The sequence below is a fragment of the Limanda limanda genome, chromosome 11, assembly GCF_963576545.1.
Source record: "Limanda limanda chromosome 11, fLimLim1.1, whole genome shotgun sequence".
Classification (NCBI taxonomy): domain Eukaryota; kingdom Metazoa; phylum Chordata; class Actinopteri; order Pleuronectiformes; family Pleuronectidae; genus Limanda; species Limanda limanda.
The window spans coordinates 10,834,710-10,844,710 of record NC_083646.1 but is presented as its reverse complement, the minus strand read 5'-3'; the positions used below and the strand labels follow the sequence as shown (position 1 = coordinate 10,844,710).

At 42.5% G+C, this 10,001-nt stretch overlaps 1 protein-coding gene across 3 annotated transcripts; it reads left to right on the top strand.

Annotated features, from left to right (window-relative positions):
* Positions 1-191: 191 nt before the first annotated feature.
* On the top strand, positions 192-9,285 carry casp2 (caspase 2, apoptosis-related cysteine peptidase). Of its 3 annotated transcripts, none has more exons than XM_061080731.1 (13): positions 192-316; positions 1,363-1,518; positions 2,435-2,605; positions 2,712-2,786; positions 2,943-3,125; positions 3,357-3,426; positions 3,862-3,953; positions 4,169-4,351; positions 4,977-5,105; positions 5,213-5,303; positions 6,675-6,863; positions 7,406-7,515; positions 7,604-9,285. In XM_061080731.1, exons 2-13 carry the CDS (start codon positions 1,369-1,371, stop codon positions 7,730-7,732), a joined length of 1,572 nt encoding a protein of 523 aa, XP_060936714.1. In that variant the 5' UTR covers positions 192-316; positions 1,363-1,368; the 3' UTR covers positions 7,733-9,285. The 3 variants fall into 3 exon arrangements, with proteins under 3 accessions (XP_060936714.1, XP_060936713.1, XP_060936715.1); XM_061080730.1 differs by having other exon boundaries at positions 6,675-6,875; XM_061080732.1 differs by lacking the exons at positions 2,712-2,786; positions 2,943-3,125 and having other exon boundaries at positions 6,675-6,875.
* Positions 9,286-10,001: the final 716 nt, after the last annotated feature.

The window sequence follows — 10,001 nt, the reverse complement described above, 5'->3', positions numbered from 1 at the left end:
GAACTGGAGTTTCAAATTCAAAATGCCCTTGAATCCACTGGGTATCAGCGAAGTTTTACAGGAGGCGGCCTCTGCGTGTAAGGAGCCCGGCGATTGGCCACTCGGAACGCCACTCAGATGTCATCGCGCTGTCATTGGTCCGAACCCCAAAACAGCCCGGCCCCCTTTTTCAATGCAGCCCCGAGTACCCGCGGAAGTTGGTTTGCTGGATGCGACGGGATGTCGGTGTTTCGGGTGAAATAGAGTGAAACACCGTCGAGCTTTGGTTCGATTCCCCGCGGACATTTTCTCACAGCGGCGCAGAAACAGCTGGACGGTGAGAAGCAGCGCCGCAAGTGACGTTACACGCAAAGTAATGCGGAGATAGTAGGAGCAGAGTCAAAGTTAGCTTGCTAGCATGTTAGCATTCGTGGTTAGCCGTCGGCGTTCAGGTTACCTGTGAATGTGAAGTCAACTCTTAAGTGTAGTTTTAAAGTGTGTTGTTGTGATGAGACAAGCGTGTGTGTGTGCGTGCGCGCGCGCGTGTGCGTGTCGAGAGAGCCAACCAACAACTGCACTGAAGACAGATTTCAAACAGTAGTGAGATACTAGAGTTGTGTTGTAGTTGCAGTGAGATATTGGAGTTGTGTTGCAGTTAGATGCTGAAGTTATGTTGTAGTGAGAGTGAGATCCTGGAGTTGTGATGTAGTGAGATCCTGGAGTTGTGATGTAGTGAGATCCTGGAGTTGTGATGTAGTTACAGTGAGATCCTGGAGTTGTGATGTAGTGAGATCCTGGAGTTGTGATGTAGTTACAGTGAGATCCTGGAGTTGTGATGTAGTGAGATCCTGGAGTTGTGATGTAGTTACAGTGAGATCCTGGAGTTGTGATGTAGTGAGATCCTGGAGTTGTGATGTAGTGAGATCCGGGAGTTGTGATGTAGTGAGATACTGGAGTTGTGATGTAGTTACAGTGAGATCCTGGAGTTGTGATGTAGTTACAGTGAGATCCGGGAGTTGTGATGTAGTTGCTGTGAGATACTGGAGTTGTGATGTAGTGAGATCGTGGAGTTTTGATTTAGTGAGAGTGAGATCCTGGAGTTGTGATGTAGTTACAGTGAGATCCTAGAGTTGTGATGTAGTGAGATCCTGGAGTTGTGATGTAGTGAGAGTGAGATCCTGGAGTTGTGATGTAGTGAGATCCGGGAGTTGTGATGTAGTTGCAGTGAGATCCTGGAGTTGTGATGTAGTTGCAGTGAGATCCTGGAGTTGTGATGTAGTTACAGTGAGATTCTGGAGTTGTGATGTAGTTGCAGTGAGATCATGGAGTTGCCCATCCTTTCCCTGAGTTTTGTGTGTCTTCTGTGTTGTGTCCCGTGTGCAGGGCATCATGCTGGAGTGTGGCATGCTGGAGCGAGACAGACGGGCTCTGAAGAAACGATCTGCGGTTCTCTGCAAACAGCTGGTGGTGGACGAGATGCTCGTCCAGTTACTGCAGGCAGACGACATCCTGACCGAGAGCATGGCCGAGGGCATCATGGTATGTGAGCACTGATACATGACTGTCATCTCTTGTTATATTAGTTGTGTTGTTATAATATTCAACCTGTGTTGCTTGTGCAAACTCACGACCTCTCCCACACTTCAGACATAGATTCACTTCCCCATGGCAGGAAGCTGCAAAACATCAGCTCATAAAAACTCACAACACAAAAACTGTTTTAATTCCAGACTGCTGTTGGTCGTCATCAGCAAAACCCGTCATCATTGCACCGTCTAACCTCATCTGTGACACTTGAACTTTCTGTAGCCAGTAACGGCCGTACTTCAAATTGGAAACATCTATAATTTTATGTATAAATAATATGGTGATTAGGTATAACACATAATTGATTCACCACAAAGTGTTTTGCTGTTTATGAAGTGAACACTTCTAAAACCACAACCTTCACTCAAGAGCAATAATCTGACTTCAAACTTGAAAGAAATAATAAGGTGTGTATGGTGATTAATAATCAATATCAACCGATATGCAAATTATTGTCTTGATTACACCCAGTCTTAACTTAGACTCCTTCACTGCTGAGTGATGGTTGTGCTTTAAAACTTTTTTTAAGCAGAGAACACACACTTGATAAACTGGTAACTGAGGTAAATCAATAAAATATGAATCCTCCTCATAATGTTTGCACAATGCATAAGTAATTTGGACTTAAGCTTTATTGTTGTTTATTAAATTATGTTGCAATAATTATGGATATCAGTTTACTACACACTACTAGGAACTGGTCAAGTTTAGGCCCAGAGTATCCTAACCTCAGAACCCCCAAACGCTACCATGGTGTATCTGTGAGATCAAAATGTCACGATATTAGGGATGTGAAATATTATATTAGATATTAGATTTAACCTTGTTAGTGATCCATAGTTTTCTGATATAATCTCTTCTGCTTTAGGCTGAGAAAACTTCTGTGAAGAAAAGCTGGCATCTGCTACTTCTTTTACCAAAGCGGGGACCTAGAGCCTTTAGCCTCTTCTGTGCAGCTCTGCGAGAAACTGAGCAGCAGCATCTGTGCGAGCTGCTCACACAATCACCAGAAAAAGATGGTACAGACACACACATAGAGGTGAGTGTATACGTCATTTAAAATCTCCACTGCCCAAATCGAACAGCTATACACAGCAGATTATTACCAAACCTAGTGCCGTTTTTAGACTGTTTTGTACTCACAGAGTATTCAGCCTGAGGATAAACCAGAGGGAAAGACAGAGCAGCTGGTTTCACAGTCACCAGAAAAGAAGAGAGAGGTGAGCAGAGTTATTCATGTGTTCAACAAAAACTAAGACTGAACACAAACTTTCCGTATTATTAATGATGCGGATGTAATTAAACAGCTTTTCATAAGTGTCAGCTACATTACGCAGGGTCATATTTTGAATAAAAAGAACTGTGATCTTCTGCAGAAATCCTCATTAGACAGAGAGGAAAAGAGTGAACTGAGCAGCACCACATCGTTCCCGGTTCAGGCCTCAGGTGGCTGCCTACGCTCAGAGTCCTCATTCAGAGGGTTGGTCCCAGTCAGGGAGGAGGACAGGAACGATGAGAGACAGAGGACGAAGAAAACAGCAAGAGATAAGAACACAGTTGTGAGAAATACAAACTACATCAATCTTATATTGACAACCTGATGACCTGCTGGGTTAGTAGAGCAGCTGGCAGGAGTTTTACTAAAAGTTAAGTTAGGATAAGAGTTTTCATATTCTGACATCAAACAACAGCCACTGCTGCTGCCATTGAAAAGACCAAACCCTTCATTTTCTGTCTAATATTGAGTTTTCCAGCCACTAATGTACTGTTTTTATTGATTTAAATCTCAGAGGCGTTCAGACTCTTCTCTCCCACATCCCACCCAGGAGGTTATTGCAGCCAAAAGAGCAAGGACACATGGTGAGTGGTGTCACAGTGTTGTCCTGCATTCAGGTTAAATACGTTTCTCTTGTATCAGGTATTGTTATTTTGCTGTTTCCCTGGAGACACAGGGCGGTGTCTGGACAATAGTGTTTTTCAGTTTGAAAACACAGGTGATTTTAAAAGCTTGAACACAAGATTTTTGTAGTCAGCAGCTGCTGGATGAATTTTATTAGTGTCAGTTGTTAATATAATCTTATCACTGAGAGAAATGTAGGCACTAGGCTTTTGCTGTAGGATCAGGCTTCTGTCTGTACCTGCAGGCACCACACCCAAGGAGTGACTCATTCACAGCCCCGTTGTTCAGAGTGTGTTGTCACACCAGTGCTGCTGGCAGGAGCACACATTTATTTCAATATTTGCATCAGTGCATTAATTTGTAACAGAGATTTTGATTGTTTGTTTGTGCTGCAGAGTCCATGGAGTTTAGTCTGGATGCAGACAGTCCCATCAGCACGCCTGTGCTCCCCTGCACGCCTGACTTTTACCTCTCTCATTGCCAGCAGGTAAAATACTTGTCTTCCCCAGGTCAGCTCAACAGGTTTGTGTCAGCTTAACTCTGTTAGGCTTTACCTGTGGCCTCTTGAGAAATGCATGTGATATATCGTCAGTGTGACACCACTTTTCTGCATATGAGTCAGTATTGAGCAGTAAATGCAGAGATGCATAAATTGGACTTATCCATTCTATCCTCTGTTTCCATGTATTTTCCCCATTCCAGTCATACAGAATGTCTTCGTCCCCTCGTGGTTTCGCCTTGGTGATCAGTAATGTGACCTTTGACCCATGTGCTGCTGCTGAACTTGACACCAGGAAGGGAGGGGAAGTTGATGACGAGGTCCTCAGGAAGGTCTTAACAGAGCTGGACTACATGGTTACTGTCCACAGAGACCTCACTGCTCAGGTAACACACACACACACACATACACACACACACACACACACACACTCACACTCACACTCACACTCACACTCACACTCACACACACTCACACTCACACTCACACACACACTCACACTCACACTCACACTCACACACATTCAGAAGCGCAGGCTCAAAATGTGATCAGAGGATCTGTTTGAACTCTGAAGAATCCATCTTATTCCAACGACAAACACAGAAAAGAGAACTTGTGAAGGGGAGTGAAACAACTTAAATCATTCAAACGATGTTTCTTAGCCAGTATTGGCATTATAGTTTCTCTCTTATCGTTAGATTTGTATGAACAGTTTATCTACCTCAGGTCCCACTTTTGCTGCATCTCAGTGTGGTTATCACAAAGTATGCACACATTTTACATTTCAGTCAATTAGCCTGTGCTTATAAACTCTGAATGAGTTTGCATGTGTCATTTTCTTGTTCAAGGGCACTGAGAAGATTCACATTCAAACTGAGAATATTGGCGGTGAGAGTAGGGAGACCTTGACTTAAATGAAATTGAAAATGAAAAGTGAAGTTAAATGAAATAGTCAAACTCAGAAGAACTTGGCTTGGACGCAGTTTTCCTGATTCTTTATTCTTTGTGTAGGACATGAGGTTGTGCATTGCGAATTTCTGCCAACGACCAGACCACCGGACAGTGGACAGCTGCGTGGTGTGTGTGCTGTCCCACGGAGTGGACGGAGCTGTGTATGGTACAGACGGACAGCTCCTGCAGGTCTGTTCCTCTGATGATTTTCTCTGCTGATCTATGTAATTTCATTGAAGGACAAAGATACAATCCCTTCTCAGGCATTAAATATTAGACACATTTGTCCCTTTCAGCTGGACTGGATGTTTGAGGCCTTTGATAATTCACACTGTCCACTGCTACAAAATAAACCCAAGATGTTCTTCGTCCAGGCCTGCAGGGGAGGTAAGACCTTAAAGAATCACTGTGTTTGTATTAATTAGTCAGCAAAACTTCAGTAGTCCATGAAATTCCCACGATTGACGATACCCGATTCAATACCTCAGCAAAAAATAAAACAATAAATCCCATTTACTTACTTACGCACTGATTTATTAAAATATTTAAACAACAAAGGCTATTCAACCTTCAAGTAATAAATAAAAAGAAAATACTTTTATCATTATAAAACAGAACAGTGGTATTAGATATAGCTCAATGATTGTAAGAAAACTGGTAAACAAGTGAATCTGCTCCTCTTCAATCACACACACGTAGAACCCATCTCCACAACAGTCCGCTCACATCAATGTTCCTGGATAAACTGGGGCGCTGTCTTATAAACTCCAGATCGAACAAACACATTTATCTGAGCAAATGTTAGCCTATAAATGTTAAATCTCCTGGATCTCTTCAACATCCTGAAGAGCCAGAGGACAGAGCGCCTGCCCCTCTGCACATGTCCACATGATGTCTACACTCGTCCTCCTGGTCATTGACAATACACCTGTGTGGCTGCTCGTTGTATTGTATCATAATATGTCATATTCCAATGTTCTGCAACTAGATAGAATAAAGAAAAACACGTAATTGATTTATGGCTTAACAGGCTCCCAGCTAATTAGTGAGTCTATGTGATGGAGGTTGTGGCCTGACTACACAGATGATGACGCCCCTGACAAATCCTCAGACCCCTCATGAGCAATCCTAATTACTGTTTCCCCGCTCCACCACAGAAACCACCACAGGTGTGCTGCTGAAAGGCCAATAGATGTGGTTGGGCAATGCTTCTGCAAATATTATTTTATCATAGTGTTCAGGGTTTCATGGGTTATGAAAATACGGTAGCAATTGCCCAGATGAAAATCTGGGTTCCTTATTCTAAATAGACAATTTAGAGATAAAACATGCACTGATCAATTTTTTTTAAATTATTTTTTACATATGACTTCTACATAATTTGTTTTTCAGTGTTTGGTTTACACAGAAAGTTGATTTGCAGTAAATCAGTGTGGGTTTGTGAACTGATCAATACACAGGTTTTGTCCTGGATTATAAACTGTTATGCTGTAATGTTTCGGGTGAAGACTACTCAATGTGAATCTGAGACGAAATGGTTTTGTGATGTCCAAAAAATAGCTGAGTCCCAATAAAGACAAATATAAATCTTCAATTAAACTTTGTTGAGACCAAAGACCCTCATAGACAAATCTAAAATATTATTATTATTATATATATATATGAACATGAGTTCTGTAGCCCTTTTCTTCTTCATCAAATTTTTTTTTTAAACTGTCGACTAAAATGTGGCTAAACTGAAACCTTGCTGTCAACTAGACGAGATGGACTGTGGCGTGGAGCAGATAGACGGACCCACGAGGACGTACTCACCGAGCTGTGAACAGCGAGACGCTGGGAGGGAAGGACAGGGGGACGCAGCCTCCAGGCAGAGAGGAGACATGGGGAGGCCCAGGATTAAACTGCCACAGCGGTCTGATATGATCTGCGGTTTTGCATCTCTCAAAGGTCAGACAATTAGTAAGTTTGTACCTTTTTGTGATTCTAGCGTGGATTTGTTTGAGAAATATGGAGAAATATGTTTTGTATTAAAATAACAAATGTGTGGACAAATGGATGAGACGGTACAGATGTGCAGTAGTGGATCCAGTGGAAAAATAGATTGTGCACACCACTCATAGAAGATTATGACCATGAAAATCAATGTACTGAGCTGCAAGTACAAGTACAGCTCCAACTGCACTTTGCACTACAACAAAACCAATATTTATTATACTGTTGGCTTGAAGAAACAAGTGTGGAAAAAAGTTATGTAATTATAATAGTAATGTATTATTATGTAATTCAAAATTATAGTTATTATATAGGTAACATATAACTGTTTCATAACGAATTTGAGCCAAGTGAGGTCAAACAATTTTTTATTAAAACATCTCATTAAAATATATATTGATTATTTCTGTTTCCAGTAAATAGAAGACTGTTGCTTTGTCCCCCTGCATCTCTTCTGGATGTAATAAGCCTGTTTTGTGTATCTCTTCCATCTGAAGGCACAGCAGCCATGAGAAACACCAAGAGAGGATCCTGGTTCATCCAGGATATAAACACAACACTCCGGCTCCATGCCAGAGACACACACCTCGCCGACATTCTGGTGCAGGTGAATAGAAGACGTTCATATTAATGCACAGGGTAAATTATGCTTTTATGGCTGTTATTTTCTTTGACCCTTTTCACTCTTCTGTCAGGTCAATGGGCGTATCAAGGAGCGGGAGGGTTACGCCCCAGGGACCCAGCACCACCGCTGCAAAGAGATGTCCGAGTTCACCAGCTCCTTGTGCAAAGACCTCTACCTGTTCCCCAAGTACCAGCCCTAGTACCCATCACATGCACATATGAACTTACTGAGATCAACACACACAGACCATTCCATGCAATGAAGCCTGTCAATAATGGCACACAACTGTGACAGACACACAGACACACACAAACCCTGTTACAACCAAACAGGATTTATTCATTCATGATTTCTTTGTAAATACTGCCTGACATATTAGCATATAACTCACTCGTTTATCTGTGTGTCTGTGTCTATGCCAGTTAGTGGGTTTAGATTTTAATCCTTTTAATCAAAGACAAATGTATTTTTTTGTTTTCTCACTGCACAGCTACTTTCAGGTTTCGCAAGTCTCTCTTTTTAAACTGTATTTTATACACAGCTCTATTTTTGTGGCTTTATTTTGTATGAGATTGTTTTTATAAGAATGTTAAATCCCAATATGTTTTATTTGTACCCGTTTGTGAAATGTTGTGACCAAATCTTGTTTTCAGTGTAGTGACAGACAGGGGGCAGCACAGCCGAGAGAAATAAATGTCATCGTCTCTCTTTGATCAATATTATTTATATATGTTCTACAGTTCAAGACGACCTTTACTGTTGTGCTTATTTTAGCGACAGTCAGCTGCAGCAATGATCAAACTGTAAAGTCACGGCTGTTCCTTCTCTTTATATCACATAGTTTGAATTATGAAGAGGAAAACTCCTACAAGGCAGCTTCAGAGCAACATCTCAAAGTGTTTCGATCCCTTTTTCTGGATGTTCAATAAGAACCTTTTTTTTTTTTTTACAAGCTCAAATGTCATGAAGGCACCCACTGCAAATTTCTCCTTATATCATCTGTGTTACTGTGGATCTGTCAGGGGAATGTGGTGCTACTTGTGGGGTCTTACACCTTCTGTATGAACTCTGACCTTTACGCTATCTGACCCCTAATGGTGTCTCCCTGTGCGAGTGTGTGCTGGACACTTAGCCCCGCCCCCAACCCCACCACATTTTGGTGTTATAGTACTTTAAAGAAATATGTATTTCTTATGTCTTCCATAAAAAAAAAAGCAGCAGTCTTCTATTGCCGCATGTGCCATCTGAGGATACATTTATACATTTACCATGGTGATGCTTTCACAGTATATCATATCACTTAGGCACCCCCGCACAGTGAGGAAATCTATTTCTCAAGGCTGCATGAGCATCGATGTTTCCCAGAAAAGACCTGAGCAGGCAAAGTGTGCTTAGTTACAACAGTGTTGTAGAGAAGAAAACAGAATATATGGTTGAACAGTATTGATCTGTAAGTATCTGTAAACAAAGAAACCTTTTAACTCTGTGAGGTGGAGTTGACCCTGATCTATGACGTCCTCACTGCTCGATTTTTTATAATTAGGAACGCAATTTAAAAAACCAAAACATTGGAGTAGTATGAAAGGGTAACCCTCCTGCAGAGTGAGACGTTTTCTGAAGGTTGATATTTACTGCCAAGTGCTGCTGGCGTGTCAGTGCGGGGGGGCCAGGAGAAGTTTTTATTTCTGTCAACACCAGTGACTGCCAAATGTCCTATACAATAAACAGGCCACGGCTTTTAAACCAGACAAATTTCTGTTGTTTTTCATTCAAGTTGCATGTGCACGTGTGTGTGTGTCTGGCGATGCATCCGTCGTTTCAAGCCGGTTCCTGCAGAGCGAGTGTGTGAGTCCTCCCTGTTCCTCGGCTGCTCCTTTGCATGCTTCACTTTATTTGATCCCCCTTGTTGCTGTGTTTGTGTGTGTTGTTCCCAGTGTACAGCCCGTCCTCTCCCTTCTCAGGTATAGTATAACTGGCACCCCACTATTCCGCTGCGCTCAGGTCTCCATGTTGTGAGCGGGACGTATGTATCTCTTGCACTGCATGCTGCCCGGTGATAATGTTCTCCGTGTATCAGATAGAGGCCCAGCCAGCTGTCCGCAGTCATTCTCTCTTGACACACACATACACATGCATACACACGCCGGCGGTCAGAGTAACACATTTCTCTCTGGCCTCCGGTGTAGCTGTGAGATTAGGCTGTTATGTGCTGGCGTGTGGACCACAAAGCGGGGCGGGGTTAAGGGGGATCTGTGTGTGTCTCTGTGTCTTTGTGGTTTTCATAATGGCCGCCTGTCTCATCTACACGAGCGCGGAGGAACCAGAGCTCCAGCGAGTGAGAGTTGTTTAGATTAACATGTCTTGAGTGGGATGTGGTCTCTGGGGCTGCAGAGCCGTGGTGGTCTTCCCCCGAAGGCTTGTGAGCTTTTCAGCTTTTAGCAAGTGATGTGCAACAAATACACGCTTAG

Bases quoted from the DNA above. Each gene is read 5' to 3' on its own strand.
- casp2 (XM_061080730.1), top strand. From the start codon at position 1,369: ATGCTGGAGTGTGGCATGCTGGAGCGAGACAGACGGGCTCTGAAGAAA. The intron at 2,606-2,711 runs GTGAGTGTATAC...TTGTACTCACAG, and splicing joins GTACAGACACACACATAGAG to AGTATTCAGCCTGAGGATAA. The intron at 7,516-7,603 runs GTGAATAGAAGA...CTCTTCTGTCAG, and splicing joins TCGCCGACATTCTGGTGCAG to GTCAATGGGCGTATCAAGGA.